The 20,560-nt window shown below is 46.8% G+C and overlaps 1 protein-coding gene and 1 long non-coding RNA gene across 2 annotated transcripts in view; both read right to left on the bottom strand.

Moving 5' to 3' along the window:
• The window catches only part of LOC137435262 (uncharacterized), a 54,130-nt gene that overhangs the window by 30,673 nt on the left and 2,897 nt on the right, over positions 1-20,560 (bottom strand). The window contains exon 2 of the mRNA XM_068128884.2: positions 16,550-16,901. Within this exon, the coding sequence (XP_067984985.2) occupies positions 16,550-16,898 (349 nt within the window). The 5' untranslated portion in view covers positions 16,899-16,901. The remainder of the gene's footprint in view (positions 1-16,549; positions 16,902-20,560) is intronic.
• On the bottom strand, positions 1,904-3,809 carry LOC137419370 (uncharacterized). The gene is made up of 2 exons (XR_010982851.2): positions 3,424-3,809; positions 1,904-3,350 (listed from the first exon to the last, which is right to left on the bottom strand). It is a non-coding gene; the product is annotated as an uncharacterized LOC137419370 (long non-coding RNA).

Below are 20,560 nucleotides of genomic sequence, written 5' to 3'. Positions count from 1 at the left end.
ACGGTGTACCTATTCTAAATCGGGGTACACACCGGGATCATTCATCCCAGCAAGCTGGTACTCAATTTGCCGACCTCGGAAGGATGACAGGCTGAGTCAACCCCCTGTTGTTAATTTAGCAATCGACCGGGATTCAAACTGAGGATCCTAGGATCCCAAGCCTGCACCCCAACCGCTAAGCCAACACCAACACCACCAACATCATGTTTAAAATATGATTTTAATTCCAGATTTGACGCGAGCAACGGCAGGTTAAAAGTGCCCGACGAGCATAACTGAGTCACTATAAAAACACACACACAGATATAGACATAGACACACACACACACACACAGACATAGACACACACAGACATAGACACACACACAGATAGACATAGACACACACAGACATACACACACAGACATAGACATAGACACATAGACATAGACACACAGACATAGACACACACACATAGACATAGACATAGACATAGACACACGAACACACACAGGAACTCGCACAGGGACACACACTCGCACAGGGACACACACTCGCACAGGGACACACACTCGCACAGGGACACACACTCGCACAGGGACACACACTCGCACAGGGACACACACTCGCACAGGGACACACACTCGCACAGGGACACACACTCGCACAGGGACACACACTGGCACAGGGACACACACTGGCACAGGGACACACACTGGCACAGGGACACACACTGGCACAGGGACACACACTGGCACAGGGACACACACTGGCACAGGGACACACACTGGCACAGGGACACACACTGGCACAGGGACACACACTGGCACAGGGACACACACTGGCACAGGGACACACACTGGCACAGGGACACACACTGGCACAGGGACACACACTGGCACAGGGACACACACTGGCACAGGGACACACACTGGCACAGGGACACACACTGGCACAGGGACACACACTGGCACAGGGACACACACTGGCACAGGGACACACACTGGCACAGGGACACACACTGGCACAGGGACACACACTGGCACAGGGACACACACTGGCACAGGGACACACACTGGCACAGGGACACACACTGGCACAGGGACACACACTGGCACAGGGACACACACTGGCACAGGGACACACACTGGCACAGGGACACACACTGGCACAGGGACACACACTGGCACAGGGACACACACTGGCACAGGGACACACACTGGCACAGGGACACACACTGGCACAGGGACACACACTGGCACAGGGACACACACTGGCACAGGGACACACACTCGCACAGGGACACACACTCACGCATTATCATAATTCAACAAGTACAACGCTTTATCTGATCAGTATGAATAAAACAAAAATTCCTCTGCAACTGTTAGTCTGATGGACGCGAAATTTTCAGAATATGTGCGGGTCCTGTGGAATTTTGTAATGACAATTATAACGTCATAGGTCACGTGGTACAGACGACATCTTGGAAAAAATCGAAAAAAGTTACACCTCTATATCTCCGAAACCGCTCCATGGAAAAAATTTAAACATGGCTCATTGTCAAGTACTCCCCTTAGGGAATAAGATATGTTAATGATGTCATCGGTGCCTTCGTTATGACATCATAATTTGACAAGTCCAACACTTATCCGATCATTGTGAATTTTTTTTTTCTCAGCAACTGTTGGTCTGATGGACACGAAATGTTCACCATAGGAGCACCTCCTCCTCTAGAATATTTTAATGATAATCATGACGTCATAGGTCATGTGGTGCAGGCGCCATCTTGGAAAAACCAAAAAACGTTGCACCTCTATATCTCCAAAACCGCTGCATGGAAAAAATTGAAACATGGCTCATTGTAAATAACTCCATATGGGGAATAGGTATTGTTGTGGAAATCAACCAGATTCACAACGTGTTCCATATGTATGGTTTAATCTCAATCAGATCTGTACATCATCCTGTAAAGTACATCAAGCAACATACATGTCAGGATCTAGGCATCATATGAGAAGATTGAATATATCAGTCAATGCAAGCAAACCTAGAATATAGGCGGGTACGTACCATTCAATTCTACATGGCATTGTATAATGATGTCGCAGGAGTGGCCTCGAGTCGCGGACGTCCGAGGTCTTATAGACACCGCCCAGCGGTTTAAGGGAGCACCAAACCTGGGTTCAACTTTGGTACAGTTTCACCACATTCTCCCCACCGTTAGAACTATACTGCCGCTCGGCAGGAAGCGAGTGCACGTCAGCATTAATGGATTGAGGAAGTTATCATTTTATTCTTGGGGTGTTCAAGACATATTTCCCTATAAAGTCAGTCGGTCCTTCCATAGCGGTCAGGGTGGCGAAATTACCCTGCCAACACAGGGTCGGAAACTACCGGGTACGACATCCCCAAGCCCAGAGTCCCCCTGCTTCGGAGTAGCCGCTGGAGGCAGGTGTCAGAGGGGCACCTCAGTGCCTTCACTGCTTCAGGCAGGGGTGTATCAGGCGAAGGGAGGGACGGTCACGTGGGTCACAATAGTCTAGTCTTACAGCGGGGTCGTCGGCACAGTAGCTAAATAGGATACGTTGTACCTTGGCGAAGAGTGAATGTCCATTCGTCGCAATGCAACACATGTGTAAATCAGTAAGCCTCTTTACAGTAAGCTGTAACCGTAAGTAAGGTTACATGACAGGAGGCCATTACAGTGAGTCCATTGCAGTCTGTACCTGCCTAGGCTCCCAAGGGTACATGATCGATCCATGTTAGGTCCATGTCATGGAATTACAGTAAGCAAGTACAGTAAAGAATTACAGTAAGCTGTAACAGTAAGTAAGATGACATGACAGGAGGCCATTACAGTACGTCAATTGCAGTCTGTACCTGCCTAGGCTCCCAAGGGTACATGATCGATCCATGTTAGGTCCATGTCATGGAATTGCCGAGGGAGAGAATCGATGAGAGCCATAACGAGAGTTACTCGACACCGGCAGCGGCCCTGTTGAATCACGAGACTCGAGCGTCCTCTGACGGCAGCTCATACGCATTACAAACTCTTGTTCCGGCACGTGAATCTACCGTTGGCAGCGATCCTTCGCACGAGACACGAGCGGCCTCTGAAGGCTGCCTGGACGACCGGCATGGCTGATTACGACGACGCACAAAACGACCGGAACGCGCCTCTCCAGCGAAGCGCGCAGAACCTCCGGGATGCATATGGCAATCCTGTCCTGCTGTACAGCGCTCGGAGGATCGGAGAAGATCGGCTATACCGGCTACCGAGAGGATGCCCCGGATGGAAGGATTGTCCCATTCAAAGCGAATTGAATTGTCCCATTCACAAACCGAGAGAGAGTCCCGGCTGGACAAACCTTGTTTGTCCCAGCGTTGTCCCGGATGGATTGTCCCATTCACAAACCGAGAGAGAGTCCCGGCTGGACAAACCTTGTTTGTCTCAGCGTTGTCCCGGATGGATTGTCTAGATGTCGAGATGATTGTCATGCTAGATGTCCCGGATGGATTGGCCATCCACGGATGTCCGACCGATCCATCCATTCAACGCCTTCATTGCATGGCACGGATCCAGCCGGACCGCGGATGGATCGACCATCCACGGACGCAAAGACTCAGAGACCCAAAGACAGCCATCGCCCCGGATGGACTGTCCATCCATGCTAGATGTCCCGGATGGATTGTCCATCCACGGATGTCCGACCGATCCATCCATTCAACGCCTTCATTGAATGGCTCGGATCGACCATCCATGGACTCAAAGACTCACTCAAAGACACAAAGACATCCATGGACGTCATCCTGGGTCCCCACAAGGGGCGAGGTGGGAGTCGTTATACCGAACGGCATCCGGATCGTGGATGGATTGTCCATCCTGGGTCCCCACAAGGGGCGAGGTGGGAGGCGTTATACCGAACGGCATCCGGATCGCGGCATCCGGATCGCGGATGGATTGCCCAACCTCCTGGGATCCCCCCCCCCCCCCCCCACCCCCCGAGTTTCCAGCGGCGCGCCGCATACCGAAGTCAGACGACCTTCACAGTCTGGGTCAGTCTGAGTCACAGTCAGTCTGGGGCAGAGGGAAAATGGAATCAGACGAGGCGTCTCGCAGTCTCGAAATGTGCGTGGATACAAGCTAAGAGCTCTGTCCGATAAACAACAAGCCCAGAGTCAAGGGCGAGCAGGCAGTACGGTGCCCCCGTTACTTGCGCAGGTGACAAGGGAGTCGGGCGCGACGCTCAACGTCACCATTTCACGAGGTCACCGTGTACTCCCTAAACGGCGCGGGCGCGCGACCTTGAGGTAGCGTCGCGTTACGTAGTTTACGTCGTTTACGTAAAGGACATTTGGTACGTAGTTTACCAAGGTACATGGAAATGTAAACGAATCCCCGATGATGAGATCGCGTGAAGCACGCAATTACGTTAATGACGCCGTAGAGCAAACGCGTGATTAGTCGGTGACGTCATCAATTGGTTCGGGCGCGTGCGGTTCGTTGGCAAAACCGAAAGTCGTCCTCGGCCTGTCGAGCCAGCGTGGCACGCTGAGACGAGAGGGCGAGCACGCTGGGCCGCAATAATTTGCACGGCCTGAAGTAGCGTCCCGTTCGATGGCTTTCGGGCAGGGTTTGTCCGGGGTTGAAGCGGGGAATAGCGGCAGCAGTGCGGTAGTTATCAACGGTATCTAGCATGATACGATACATCACGCCAACCCAAATCACATTTCACAAATCACATTTCACAAATCCCCGAGTGCCGTGAACCCCTTAGAACCCTTTTAAGATTGTTTATTAAGGTTATGACAGCGGAAGAAGATGAAAGTTTAGGAAGACCATGCTCGGCGAGTCCCCGAGTAGAGCCAAATGAGCCTCACGCATTGAGGCGAGTCCGGGCAGCGGTGTTCGCCGGCCTCGCTGAGAAGCCATGCGTAGGTGGGATGCCGACCAGCAGCAACGGGGCCACAGAGTAGTGCCAGCGAGGGGAATCACGTGCGCTTCGCGTGAAGAAGGGGTCCATCCAACGACTGGCGCATCGTGCCTAGTGAGGATGCCATCCAGCGATGGTGCAGCGCGTGATTCGTGCGGGAGGAGGTGATTCCGGCGAGCAGCGATAGGAATCGCCGGCCTCACCGAGTAGGGCCCGCGAAGGGAGCAACGTGCGGCTTCGCGCGGAGGAGGTGATTCCACCGAGCAGCCGGAGTGAGCCGGCCGTGTGAGGCACAGCGTGATTCCGACGAGCAGAGCGAGAGTCGCGCGGAGGAGGTGGTTCCACCGAGCAGCGAGGGGATTCGGGTGGAGGAGGTGATTCCACCGAGCAGCCGGAGTGAGCCGGCCGTGTGAGGCACGGCGTGATTCCGACGAGCAGTGCGCGATTCGCGCGGAGGAGGTGGTTCCACCGAGCAGCGAGTGGTCAGGGTGAGCCGGCCGTGTGAGGCACGGCGTGATCCCGACGAGCAGTGCGGAGGAGGTGATTCCACCGAGCAGCCGGAGTGAGCCGGCCGTGTGAGGCACAGCGTGATTCCGACGAGCAGTGCGCGATTCACGCGGAGGAGGTGGTTCCACCGAGCAGCGAGGGGATTCGCGTGGAGGAGGTGATTCCACCGAGCAGCCGGAGTGAGCCGGCCGTGTGAGGCACGGCATGATTCCGACGAGCAGTGCGCGATTCGCGCGGAGGAGGTGGTTCCACCGAGCAGCGAGTGGTCGGAGTGTGCCGGCCCGCGCGGAGGAGGCGATTCCACCGAGTAGCGAGTGGTCGGAGTGTTCCGGCCCGCGCGGAGGAGGCGATTCCACCGAGCAGCGAGTGGTCGGAGTGTGCCGGCCGTGTGGAGGCATGGCCGACATGGGAGTCGTGATCACTCGCATGGGAATCTCATCTCGGGCCGAGGCACGCAAATCTAGGATGATTCTCTCGGACGGAGCCGTTAGCGTTTCGAGCAACCGAGGCTAGACTCGTACCTTCGGCGCCAAGCGGGTCTGTCGTTCCGACGGGGTTGCGGCCCAGGACATTTCCCAGTGGCCTCCTTCAGCAGGCGCCTTGCCGGAGTCCGTCACGCCTGCTCCGGCGTCCGGGCCCCAGGAGAGCAGTTCGCGCTTTGACGGCGTGGTTCCGCAAAATGCTTGCGCTTCCGGTCCCGTCGAGGTAGACCGGCAGCGAGAGTCGTCGGAGCTCCGTGGCTGGAGCTGGCTCGATGGGCTCTCAGCTGGTCATTCTTCTCCGAGGTGGGCCGCGCAGGAGCATGGAGAATGTCGGGAAACGCTCGTCTGAGATCAGCGTTCATCCGGCCATCGCCAGACTCGTGTCCCACCATTCCCGAAGATCTTGATTGAGATTAAGTGTTGTGGAAATCAACCAGATTCACAACGTGTTCCATATGTATGGTTTAATCTCAATCAGATCTGTACATCATCCTGTAAAGTACATCAAGCAACATACATGTCAGGATCTAGGCATCATATGAGAAGATTGAATATATCAGTCAATGCAAGCAAACCTAGAATATAGGCGGGTACGTACCATTCAATTCTACATGGCATGGTATAATGATGTCGCAGGAGTGGCCTCGAGTCGCGGACGTCCGAGGTCTTATAGACACCGCCCAGCGGTTTAAGGGAGTACCAAACCTGGGTTCAACTTTGGTACAGTTTCACCACAGGTATTGTTAACGATGATGTCATTGGTGCCATAATTATGACATCATAATTCGACAGGGACACGCTTAGTCTGATCAGTTTGAAATGTATTGAGCGTGATCTATGCAACAATTATATTAGAGAATATAAATTTATGACGTCATTGCTCACGTGGTCTGGCAGCCATATTGGATCAAAGAAAAAAAAAAGTTCAAAAACAGAAGAGTTGACACGCAACAAGTTGACTACGCAGGGTAAGTATTCCATGAAAACCATCTAGTTAACATATGTTATTCCCCATGGAGAATGCTTTACAATGAGCCATGTCACATTTTTTTCTATGCAGCGCTTTTGGAGATATAGAGGTGCAACGTTTTTCAGTTTTCCAAGGTGGCGCCCGTACCATGGTCTGCGCACATGACCATTGTCTTTCAGGCATGGTCTGAACGTGACCGATGACATCATAATTGTCAATAAAAATTTTACAGGAGGATGTGCACCTATGGTGACATTTCGTGTCAATTGGACAGAAGGTTGCAGAGAAAACCATATTTATTGTGTGTGGACAAACAAACAGACAAATAGACAGACAGACAGACAAACGGACTCAAATGCAATACCCTCTCCTCTAGTGAAGGTAATAATGAACAAACCATAAACGACGTGGTGACGCAAGCACTGGAGGTAGAGAAATAAAGGCAAACATGGAGTAGTTGTGATAACGAATGCTCTATTCGGTTATTAGAAGTTAACTTATAGTAAGGGAAACATATGAAAATCTGTTAACTAAATTGTTACCAAAAAATTTCTTCACCAATATGTTTGTAAAGGTGTGTAATAACATGTGTTAAAATGTTGAAGGTCAACTCCCGTGGGAAACCCAGAAAAAAAGCTGTTGAATTCGGGTACCGAAAAATTATTTTCGAGAATTTTTATTTTTTTTAATCGGCCCTTAAGTAACTTATGAGGGGTCAAATAAGGGTTTTTCATGATTCTGAGTTGATTGTTAACATTTATATTTCACCACAGACACTCCTTTGTGGAAAAATAATTTCTAAATATATCTCATTTTCTACTTCGCAGGACATGGAGTCTAGCAATATGGATGAAGACGTTACTCCACCTGTGCTCAATTGCAAAGGTGGGCGGTCCGCTTCGAAAGTCCGCTTATCCGCTTATCCGCTGCAGCGGACTAACGTTTTCGAAGCGGATAAGCGAATCGGAACAACCCCCGGAAACCGAAGCGGATAAGCGTAAGCGGACTACCGAAAAATTAAAGCGCATCGCGATTCGCCAAATCAGCTGTTAGCCTGAGCCGTTACTCTAGAATTGTGAATATTTATTTAAGTGAATAATAAGTGAAACCCTAACAACTCGGCTCTTGCGACATAACGCATTATATCATAACGTTATGTTCACGTCATGGTTTACGACATGGTTGTAACATAACGCATTACATCATGACGTTATGTTCACGTCATGGTTTACGGCATGTTCACGACACCATGACGAATAAACGGCAGTCCGTTGGCCCGCCATCTTGTTGACTTGTTTGTGTCTGAATAACCAAACGTTACAGCTCTCGCCCAATCTCTTCCCGCTCGAGTTCCGTGATGCTTGGGTAACTCTGTTTCTCAGGCATAACACGCCGCTCCCGAGCTCTGCCTCGGTCGAGCGCGTGTTCAGCTACGGGTCGGACATCCTCAGGCCTAAGAGGTCGGCCCTGGCTGCACCGAACTTCGAGGCCCTCGTCTTCATGAAGGGCAACCTCCAAATCCTCAAGAAGGCCCACGAGGTGGAGGAGGAAGACGAGGACTAGTCAACAGACTGCTAGTGCTAGTCTGTTGACTAGTAGACTCTCTTGTCAAAGAAAGGACGGGCAAATTGATTTTTCTTTAATGTAACTTGCATATATTAAAATTATATTTAAATTAACTGTAGAGTAGAGTAGAGTCGAGTGGAAAACTTTATTTCAATACATTTTGAATAAATTTTATTTAAATAAAAATGTATATTTTTGATCTTAAAAGCTTTGTTTGTCTTTGTAGTAGTTAGAAATGGCTATTTAGGCTTAAAAAGCATTAAATTCCCTTTAGAAACGTCAAAAATCGCTTTAAAAACGTCGAAGCGCTTTAAAAAAATCGAATCGAAGCGGATAAGCGGATAAGCGGTAAGCGGACTAAGATTTTCGGCCGCTGAAGCGGATAAGCGAATCGGACTACACGGGCTGGCGGAGCGGATAAGCGGTAAGCGGACTTAAAATTTTCCGAATCGCGCCCACCTTTACTCAATTGCTTCATCTGTGCACGCTCGGATACACCAGCTGATGGCTGATGGGATGATACATCGGTGGCTGATGGGAAGATGGGAGCCAGACACTCAGACCCAGTAGTGCCAGTGTTTGAGCAAAGGTTTGAAGAAACCTTCAAACGACTCGCAAAAGGAGGAAGAACACCTGCACTCTGGGTGGAGTACCACCACATGGTAGATGTGATCAAGGTCTTTATCAGAACCGAGCGACTTGCAGACCACAATGGGCATCTGTCCTGCATTGTTACCAAGATGCTTCACATCTTTGCCGCTGCAGGCCATCATCAGTATGCCAAGGGCGCACGGCTGTACTGTCAACTCATGAAGGAACTAGAAACTTTGCCTGCTTACAAAGACACCTTAGAACGTCTCACTGCCCACGGGAACCACGTTGTCCGTTACTCAAGTCATGAGTGGTCCGGCACATGGTGTGACATTTGCATTGAGCAGACATTAATGAAGGCAGCCAAGTCACAAGGTGGACTGAGCAGAGGAAGAATGAGAAACAGTTTTTCTGGCCACAAATGCTGGGTGCTCACCCTCAGTCACCTGTCTGATGTCAACCAGCGGATGGAGGAGGACGTCAGTAAACATGTTCCAGTCCACAGAGACCTTGCCAAGACACAGATGAAGCGAGATGCAGAGGCAGTTGAACTTGTCCTAAAATGGTTTGAGGAGATCAAGCCATTCGACAACGATAGAGACAAGGAGTTGCTCGTGTCCTTCTCAACAGGATTCACAAGCACTGGAGATGACGCAGTCAATGCTGAGAGAGCAGCTGAAGTTGGGATGGAGATGCAGATCAAGCTGGATGGACAGTCAGTGACGTCGACCATGGATGTCAAGTCAAAGATAAAAGCCCTGTCATCACTAAGAAAATTCCCCTTGGTCAACGAGAAAAAGATTCACCTTGACTCACTAAAGTTGTTCAACCGACTGATCATTTTCGCCCAGCGGGATATGACAGTTGAGACAAGCTTACAGTATGAGCTGACTCCCTTCCCATTGTCCCTGTTCAGTAACAAAGATCAGAAGATGAACAAGGCAAACAAGGCAGACTTTTCAAATACAAGCCTGAAGGCGTTAACTGATCCACTTGACTTGACTAACCAACCCTGCTGCACCCTCGTAATTGATGGCGGATGGCTTGTCTACATGGTGAAGTGGGAACAACGTCAGACCTGGCAGGAGATCGACAACAGTTACCTGAGCTACGTGCAGTATCTGGGCCGCTGCTCCCAGAAGATCATTGTGGTCTTTGATGGCTACAGCAGATCACCAAATGATCACGACCACATCCGGCGCACCAAGAATTCCTGCTGTAATCTCCAGATTCGACCGGATATGTCCAACTGGACCCCAAGAGCAAAGTTTCTGGACAACACTCATAACAAGAGTGAGCTCATCCACCTTCTCTCTTCAACCTTCCGAAAACATCACATCACTGTGGAGCGGTGTGACAATGATGCTGACACTTCAATTGTGAGAGAGGCATTGGCTGCTGCTTCAGATGGCTCTGTTGAGGTCAGTACCATTTGTGTCTTCAGTTTGTATAACTATTGGATGGAGCCCGGGGGGAGATGGGGTAATTTAAAAATAAGAGAATTCACACTGTTGAAAAGTTAAATCTGTTCTGAACGGTTCATTATGCTTTGTACATGTTGTTATATTTTCAGGTGCGAGCAGAAGATGCAGACGTGCTGGTAATGCTGGTGCACCATAGCTCAGACAGCCACCATCCACTCTTCTTAACCACATCAAACGGCTCTTATGACGTCCGAAAGATCAAAGAATCTCTCTCCGAAACACAGAATAGCTACCTGCTCTTCTGTCACGCCTTCACGGGGTGTGATACGGTTTCTGCAATCGCTGGTCATGGGAAAACAACTCTATTTGCCAGGTAATAATGATAATACTACTATTACGTCGGCAAATAATACTAATACTAATAATAATAATAATTATAATCATTGTCATCATAGTATAAATGTTAAAAATAATAATAATTTTATTTCTGTTTTACATTATACTTTACTTGACATAGACCTGGTGCTTTTTTTTAGGTTTTGCGAAGGGGACGCGGCTGAGTACATCGACATCTTCCTTGACACAGAAGCCACCAAGGAAACAGTGATTCAGGCTGGTACTGCGATTTTCAAGTACATTTACCATGGACGAGATACTACATTGGGTGAAATTCGGTACATGTTCTCAAGGAAGGCAGCGGCAGGAGTGATCAAACCAGAGACTCTACCTCCAACAGAGGGTGCAGCTGCACAACATTCACTCCGTGCCTACCTGCAGACCCGGGACTGGATCCTTCTACAGAGCATGTCTCTGAACCCCAGTGACTATGGATGGACAATAGGTGTGCATGGGTATGAGCCAGTTCCAACACTGGACCCCACGGCTCCTGAGGAGCTATTGCAGTTCCAGGGGTCCCAGCCCTCCTATTTTTCCTATTTATTCCTACTTTTTAATAGGATCCTATAAATCTCCTATTTTTTGGTGGAAATTCCTATTTTTCCTATTTTTTAACCCTTAATGTTCCAAAATTTAAATTGATATATTAATTAGTAGAATTTCTGTATCTAAGCGTCAGAACAGACATTCCTATACCAATCGTCAGCCATGGAATTGCTTTCTGGGTCCATAATCGCAAGACAAATTTCCAAAACGACTTTAAGCTCAAATCCCCGAAGAACATATGTCTCTTTGTCTTTTTCTCGAAAACCGTTTGTTCGATCGATTTCACAAGTGGTGAGTGCATTTTTGAGGACTCAACAAAGTGCAGTGTTGAGGAAAAATTGAGTATGCAGTGATGACGTCACAAATAAATACTGTACGAAGTGGAGGCATGTCGTTTACACCATGGTGTAAAGTACGTGTTGTTATTGATCTCGACTGGAAATGATATGTATATCTTATGTATATTATGTTATTGTTATTTTTGACTTTGTCCTAATATTAAGTATATCCTTCCAAACAATTGTTTTACCTTTATGATTCGTGCTTCATGCTATTCAGTAACAGAATTATAAAAGATAAAATGAGATGAAAATAATATAACTATGTTTATCACGCATTTCTCTTGGATTATCTCATATACTTTGTGAAGAATGACTGAATGATACCTTGACCATTATCATTGTCCTTTGTCTTATTTCAAAAGTTCAGCTGAGCTCAATTTTTAAGGTTTGTACTTTACTTAGAGTAACAAAACCAACTGTGAACTTTGCGGTTATTCAGTTATTACTAACAACCTTTCCCTAAAGATTCGACCTGAAATTGAACTTTTCTACTAATTTGCTAAACATTGACATTTGATACTACATGTTTAACTCAATCTTTCGCTTATTACAATGAGATTGTATTTTGCCTAAAACTAATAGTATTTGGCAAAGAACTAATTCAATCGACAATTCACACATTTCATCATTTAATTGCAGATAATAAAGAAGGACCACGACACAAAATAGGGATTACAACTTAATTCTGTATACTTTCGTGTGGTAGTTGCATATTCAGCTTTTAACAAAATTACAGTAGAATTAAAATTTACATACGCAATGCTGCACAATAGGTAATGCAAGCAATGTAGGACAATAAAAAAACAAACAAACAAAAAACAATAAAGACTGTTAAAGTCTTGTTGTTTCATAATCTTCTGAAGATAGTACAACAACAATACCAAAGATACATAATTGAATTGTCATCGCTTAGCTTGAACTCAGATTAGTGTTCAAGCTATTCAGCAGTGGAGAAAATGCAATTATCGGGTGGTAAACATGTTAGGACATGTTATTTATCATCTTTCTTGTTTCAGGTATAATCTGCAGACCGGTAAGAAATTTGTTGATTTGCCTTTAAATTACTTTGTTTGTTCTCATTATTTTACTAACTTATGTTTCAGTTTTGAAAAAAAAAACTGTTTGGTTCACAGTTCTTTCCACTTCATGCGTTAACAGGTTAGGATTTTCTATGCTAATTCATTTAATCTTATCTCATATTTGTTTTCTTTTTGACAGGTATACTCCCAGCAGTATAATGCCTGGTGGGAGAACTAAATTTAACCCAGAGTGGTTGAAAAGTGGACATGGATGTAGGCTTTCTGACTGGTGTCAGCCTAGCAAGTCCTCAGTGTTCTCAGCTTACTGCTCGTTGTGCCATTCGGAAGTGAGGTGTGACAATCAGGGTGTGAAACAACTGACACAACATGCCCAAAACAAAGGGCACCTGAAGCGTGCGAAGGAACTGCTGGGTGGGTCACAGACGTTGCTGACATTCGTTCAACCATCAACTTCATCTGCTTCAGCATCAGGGTCAGCTTCTACAGATGAGCCAAGTCGTGCAGCTTTAGTCTGTATGTCCAAAAAAGACGCTATTACAAAAGCAGAACTTCTATGGACATTGAAAGTTGTTCGTTCGAATCTGAGCTACTCTTCCTGTGACGGTTTGAAGGATCTTCTGCAGGCAATGTTTCCTGGTGTTATCCCGGATGGTTTCTCAATGAGCTCATCGAAAGTTTCATATCTCATTAGCGAAGCCACAGGTCCTTATTTTCAGGACATGATAGTCACTGATGTTAAGAATTCAGCTTCTGGCTTCAGCCTCATGTATGATGAAACCACCAATAAACAGAACTTGAAGCAACTAGAAATCCGTGTACGGTATTGGTCTGATGCCGAGGAACAGATATTAGTATTTCACCTCAAAACTTACCTCATGGGTCATGCAACTGGAGAAGATTTGTCCAGGAAAATAATCTCTGCCTTGGATGAATCGAAACTGCAGCTTCAGGATATTATCATGCTCGGCAGTGATGGGCCTAATGTGAGCACCACTGTGTGGAGACAGATTGACAAAGCCATTCTCGACAACAGGGGCCCTGGTCTCCTTGATGTACATGTACTCTCCATACAGTACACAATGCTTTTGCCAAAGGACTTGCAGAGTACTGTGGAAACCTAACTGAGCTTGCAGTGGACATTTTCTACTGGTTCAAAGGCTCTGCTGCTAGATCTGTTGATTTTCAAGACATTCAGCATAAATTGGGTGCTGTTCCAAAAAAGCCTTTGAAGCATGTCGAGTGCAGGTGGTTGACACTGGGACCTGCAGTGGAGCGGCTGATAGAGATCTGGGAATCTCTCAAAGAGTATTTCTTGGTATTTCTTCCAAAGCAGCAGCCAAAGTACATGTTTAAACCCAGGTACAAAAGAATCAAAACAGAACTACAGCGACCGGAAATAAAAGCTCAACTGCATTTCCTGAAGTTCTTGGCAGCAACATTTGCAGAGTTCCTCACCTTCTTCCAGTCAGAGCAACCACTTGTGCACATTCTATATGACAAACTCCATGACCTGCTCAAAAAACTGATCAGAAGAATTATGAAGACTCCTTCAGTTGATGCTGTGAAAGACATCTCAAACCTTGATGTTTCCATTGTTGCAAACCAGCTGGAGAATGAATCCATGGGTGTGGGAGAGGATACCCGACGGTGTATCGCTAAGTTGAGTCTCTGAGAGGGAAAGGATGTATCTTGGGATGAGGAAGTGCTACCAGGCAGCCATAGTACACCTACAAAAGAAGCTTCCATTGACAAACAAAATCCTGAAGAATGCCAGATGTCTGCAGCCACAAAACAGGACTGCTGCATGGTCTCTTGAATCAGCCAAGAGCCTGTCCAGACAGCTGAAGAGGAATATTGACAGTGACAGCATTGCAGATGAATGGAAGGTGTACCAAGAGGAAGCCATTCCTACTGACTGGTCCCAGGAAACACAGGAGAATGAAGAAGAAGTCTGCATGAAGAGAGTGGACAGTTACTGGGGAAAAGTGTTGGCTTTAAAAGGCTGTACGGGAAACTGTAAATTCCCCCAAGTGAGACAAATGATAAGGATTGTCCTTGCACTGTCTCACGGAAACAGTGACGTGGAACGCGCGTTCTCAATCAGTGGGAAAAGTGTCACCAAGGAGAGAGTTAGTCTGAGCGAGGCATCAATCAATGGTCTCCGTGCAACAATGGATGGCATGAGATTGTATGGTGACCGGCCCGAAATGGTCCCAGTCACAAAGGGACTCCTCTCGTTAGGACGTTCTGCTCACATGCACTATATGCAGAGACTTGAAGAAGAACGAAAAGCCAAGGAAGATGAACAGAAAGCCAGGGAGAAAACCAGGCAAGAGAAAGAAGAAAGAGAGAGAACAGCTAAGATTGCTGTAGAGAAGGCAGCGGAGCTGTCTCGTAAGAGCGAGGACTTGAAGAAAACAGAGAAATCTCTGGCAGCAAAAGAGTCATCTCAGCAGATGTCACTGACTGTTAGCAACAGTCTGCTTGATCAAGCAAATAAAAAGCTTAAGGTGGCACTTAAGAAAGGTGACATGACTGAAATTGCAGTAGCTCAGGCCATGCTTGAGTCTGCTCAGAAAAAGATTCAAGAGACACAGACTCGTATGGTGGAAACCAGGGAGGCGCAGAGAAAAGTGGAGAAGAAAAAGCAGACTTTGATAGAGTCCATGGTGGCTGCCAAAAAGAAGAAGTCATAGTTTTTGTTGTCGATGTTAAGACGGGTGGGCCCAAGTTCATTGGGGGTGTGTCCATGCCCATACATGTACATGTGTTTGCATAAATCTTGCAGCAATAAAGCTACCGATGTTGTTCCAATGCTGAAATCTGTGCTATTACTTCCTAGTTTTTTCCTATTAAACTCCTATTTTTTGTGATCAGAATTCCTATTTTTCCTATTATTTTGTCAATCAAAGTGGCTGGGACCCCTGCAGTTCACAAGCTGTAATTGTCATGGAGATTGCAGCAACCGGCGATGCAGCTGCAAGAAGAATGGGGTCACGTGCATCTCGGCCTGTGGAGTCTGTAATGGCATTACATGCAGAAACTGCAGTCATGATGTTGTTGAGTCTGAAGAAGACATAGACAATGACTGTTGAAACTTCTGACATTGTGAATGAGAAATAACTCTTGAGTATTATATATGTATGTGAAATAAAAGCTACTTTGTGTGTAAATGTAAAAGTGAAAATATAAATGTTAACAATCAACTCAGAATCATGAAAAACCCTTATTTGACCCCTCATAAGTTACTTAAGGGCCGATAAAAAAAAAAAAAATTCTCGAAAATAGTTTTTCAGTACCCGAATTCAACAGTTTTTTTTCTGGGTTTCCCACGGGAGTTGAACTTCAACATTTTAACACATGTTATTACACACCTTTACAAACATATTGGTGAAGAAATTTTTTGGTAACAATTTAGTTAACAGATTTGTGAAATATCTCATAAAATGCCCTTACTATTACTTATACCCACAAAGTAGTTAGTATTCAAAAATAATTTGGTATGCCCCTTTAAAGGAGAAAGGTAGAAGACAGTAGCTTAGGAGAGAACGGTAAGGTAAAAAGAAGGAAGCAATAATGAAACAGACATACCTTCATAGTTTGATGACGATTCCAGCAAACTTAGTTTCTGAGCACAGCTTTAAACCTGAGCTTCTGAGTCTGAGTTTCTGAGCTGAGTAAGTCAGCCTTTAAAGGAGAAAGGTAGAAGACGGTAGCTTAGGAGAGAAAGGTAAGGGAGAAGGAAGGAAGCAATAATGAAATAGACATACCTTCATAGTCTGATGACGATTCCAACAAACTTAGTTTCTGAGCACAGCTGGAAAGCTCCCAGCTCACAGACTTCAGCATTGAACACAAAACGTCCACCAGCGCAGACCCAGGACGGACAACTTGGGGCATCCAGAAGGATTCTAGGAAGCTGCGAAGCTCAGCATATATCGCAAACGGAAACCTTTGTTTGGCAAAAGACAACAGCTCAGCTCTCATAGAGTCCGACTCGGTGCAAGCTAGGAACACCTCATGGCTCCCGATTCCCATCTCTGCGACCATGGCGTCAGCTATGGTTGCTCTCAGACCCTGGGATCTCAACCAGGATGAAAAGTTATCAGTTTCAGGCATGGTCTGCAAGGGAAAAAACAAACATGAAGAAACTTCGGCATATGACAAGTTTTTGCCATTGCGATATCCCCACTCCATCAACTTAATCAATTTATTTACTGACCTTTTTTGTATTAAGCTCGTTTTTACCATTACCTCGTCTGATCAACCTCCACAAACATTTATAATTGACTTGGATATCACATCTAATCCATACACAAAAGTTACTCTCGTGTTACATTTTCATTTTCCAACAATGAAAATTTCCAACAATACCTAGCTCGGCTTCACGTGGTTGAAACCAAAGCTTTCAGAATCATTGGAATCTCCCGCAATGAAGCGAACTCTGATGGCCTTTCACTCACTCACTGCAGGCAGGTTGATGGACTTTCTGTCTTCTACGGACTCCTCTCCGGCCTTGCTCCCCCTGCTCTGTCGGTGCTCTGTCCCCCAAATATTCCTACGGGTCGCAGAAGATCTGCCAGCAACCCTCTTCTGGTGAAACTGCCAAATTCAAGACTCTCTGCTCACCTTCACTCTTTCATTCCTCTTTTCTCCCGCCTCTGGAACAAACTCGCTCACTCTCTTCAATCCCACTCCTCCCTCCAGGTCTTTAAAACAGCTGTTCACCACCATCTCTTATCTTCCCCCATCCAAAACCTTGATCTTTTCTACCCCCCGTTAATTTCACCCCAGATACACCTTTCTGAAATACCGACTTCTTTCCTTGAAGTCCTAGCAGTATCCATGTGTTTTATACCTCTCCCACCCCCACCCCCTACCAATGCCTCCTCCCCCCCCCAAGCCCTCTCCCTCCCACAGATCTCCCGATGTCCCTGCTCTCAAATATTGTACTAGAGTGCTTCCCTCTCTCTCCCCATTTTGTCTCCCGCTCCCTTTATTACATGTTTTTTTACGTGTCCGTCTTTTTTTTTTTTTGTGATAATGATAGCTCTCACACGAGCCTCGATCTTGTATACAAAAAAAAAAGAAAAAAAAAAAAGGAAAGAGTACAAGGCTCTTCGAAGAGCCTGTATATAGATCATGTGTAAAACAAAGACAAGTTAGACACACACAGCATGATGCTGCCACCACCATGCTTCACCGTTGGGATGGTATTGGGCAAGTGATGAGCGGTGCCTGGTTTCCTCCAGACATGACGCTTAGAATTGAAGCCAAACAGTTCAATCTTGGTTTCATCAGACCACAGAATCTTGTTTCTCACAGTCTAAGAGTCCTTTAGGTGCTTTTTTGCAAACTCCAAGCGGGCTTTCATGTGTCTTTCACTGAGGAGAGGCTTCCGTCTAGCCACTCTGCCATAAAGCCCAGATCGGTGGAGTGTTGCAGTGATGGTTGTCCTTCTGGAAGTTTCTCCCATCTCCACACAGGATCTCTGGAGCTCAGCCAGAGTGACCATCGGGTTCTTGGTCACCTCTCTTACCAAGGTCCTTCTCCACCGATTGCTCAGTTTGGCCGGGCGGCCAGCTCTAGGAAGAGTCCTGGTTGTTCCAAACTTCTTCCATTTAAGAATTATGGAGGCCACTGTGCTCTTGGGAACCTTCAATGCAGCAGAGATGTTTTTGTAGTCCTTCCCAGATCTGTGCCTCGACACAATCCTGTCTCTGAGCTCTGCAGGCAGTTCCTTCGACCTCATGGCTTGGTTTTTGCTCTGATATGCATTGTCAGCTGTGAGACCTTATATAGACAGGTGTGTGCCTTTCCAAATCATGTCCAATCAATTGAATTTACCACAGGTAGACTCCAATCAAGGTGGAGAAACATCTCAAAGATTATCAAGAGAAATGGGAGGCACCTGAGCCAAATTTCAAGTGTCATAGCAAAGGGTATGAATACTTGTGTCAATGCGATATTTCAGTTTGTTTTTTTAAAAATAAATTTGCAAAACTTTCTAAAATCCTGTTTTCTCTTCGTCATTATGGGGTATTGAGTGTAGATTGATGAGGGAAAAAATGAATTTCAACGATTTCAGCATAAGGCTGCAACATAACAAAATATGAAAAAAGATAAGGGGTCTGAATACTTTCTGAATGCAATGTAACTTACTGGTTACCATGTTTCCTGCCCTCCTCTCTTTTCTCTCTCTGCTTTTCCTGTTCGTTCATTCCCTTGCTTATTGAGTCAAATAATTGTGCCACCCACTGTCAATTTGTTGCCTTTTACTTTCTGTCACCTCATTCTTGCATCAGCCGAGATCTTTGGCAAAATAGCATAACTCAGCTGTCAGAGTCCAAAGCACCCCAACAACACTCGTGCCACCTTCATCAGCAACTCCAGTCACCCCACATTCACCATAAATTACACTCACCCCACATTCACCATAAATTACACTCACCCCACTTTCACCAGCATCAACACTCACCCCACATTCACCAGCATCAACACTCACCCCACATTCACCAGCATCAACACTCACCCCACATTCACCAGCATCAACACTCACTCCACATTCACCAGCATCAACACTCACTCCACATTCACCAGGATCAACACTCACCCCACATTCACCAGCATCAACACTCACTCCACATTCACCAGGATCAACACTCACCCCACCTTCACCAGCATCAACACTCACTCCACATTCACCAGCATCAACACTCACTCCACATTCACCAGCATCTACACTCACCCCACCTTTACCAGCATCTCCACTCACCCCACTTTCACCAACATCAACACTCACCCCACCTTTACCAGCATCAACACTCACCCCACTTTCACCAACATCAACACTCACCCCACCTTCACCAGCATCTCCACTCACCCCACTTTCACCAGCATCTACACTCACTCCACTTTAACCAACCTCAACACTCACCCCACCTTCACCAGCATCAACACTCACTCCACATTCACCAGCATCAACACTCACTCCACATTCACCAGCATCAACACTCACTCCACATTCACCAGCATCAACACTCACACCACTTTCACCAGCATCAACACTCACCCCACTTTCACCAGCATCAACACTCACCCCACTTTCACCAGCATCAACACTCACCCCACTTTCACCAGCATCAACACTCACTCCACATTCACCAGCATCAACACTCACTCCACATTCACCAGCATCAACACTCACCCCACTTTCACCAGCATCAACACTCACCCCACTTTCACCAGCATCAACACTCACCCCACATTCACCAGCATCAACACTCACTCCACATTCACCAGCATCAACACTCACTCCACCTTTACCAGCATCAACACTCACCCCACATTCACCAGCATCAACACACACCCCACCTTCACCAGCATCAACACTCACTCCACATTCACCAGGATCAACACTCACCCCACATTCACCAGCATCAACACTCACTCCACATTCACCAGCATCAACACTCACTCCACATTCACCAGGATCAACACTCACCCCACATTCACCAGCATCAACACTCACCCCACCTTCACCAGCATCAACACTCACTCCACATTCACCAGCATCAACACTCACTCCACATTCACCAGCATCTACACTCACCCCACCTTTACCAGCATCTCCACTCACCCCACTTTCACCAACATCAACACTCACCCCACCTTTACCAGCATCAACACTCATCCCACTTTCACCAACATCAACACTCACCCCACCTTCACCAGCATCTCCACTCACCCCACTTTCACCAGCATCTACACTCACTCCACTT

Source organism: Myxine glutinosa, chromosome 1 (genome assembly GCF_964187855.1).
Source record: "Myxine glutinosa chromosome 1, kmMyxGlut1.1, whole genome shotgun sequence".
NCBI classification, from domain to species: Eukaryota; Metazoa; Chordata; class Myxini; order Myxiniformes; family Myxinidae; genus Myxine; species Myxine glutinosa.
The sequence above is the reverse complement of the archived record's forward strand: the minus strand, read 5'-3'. Positions and strand labels throughout refer to the sequence as shown.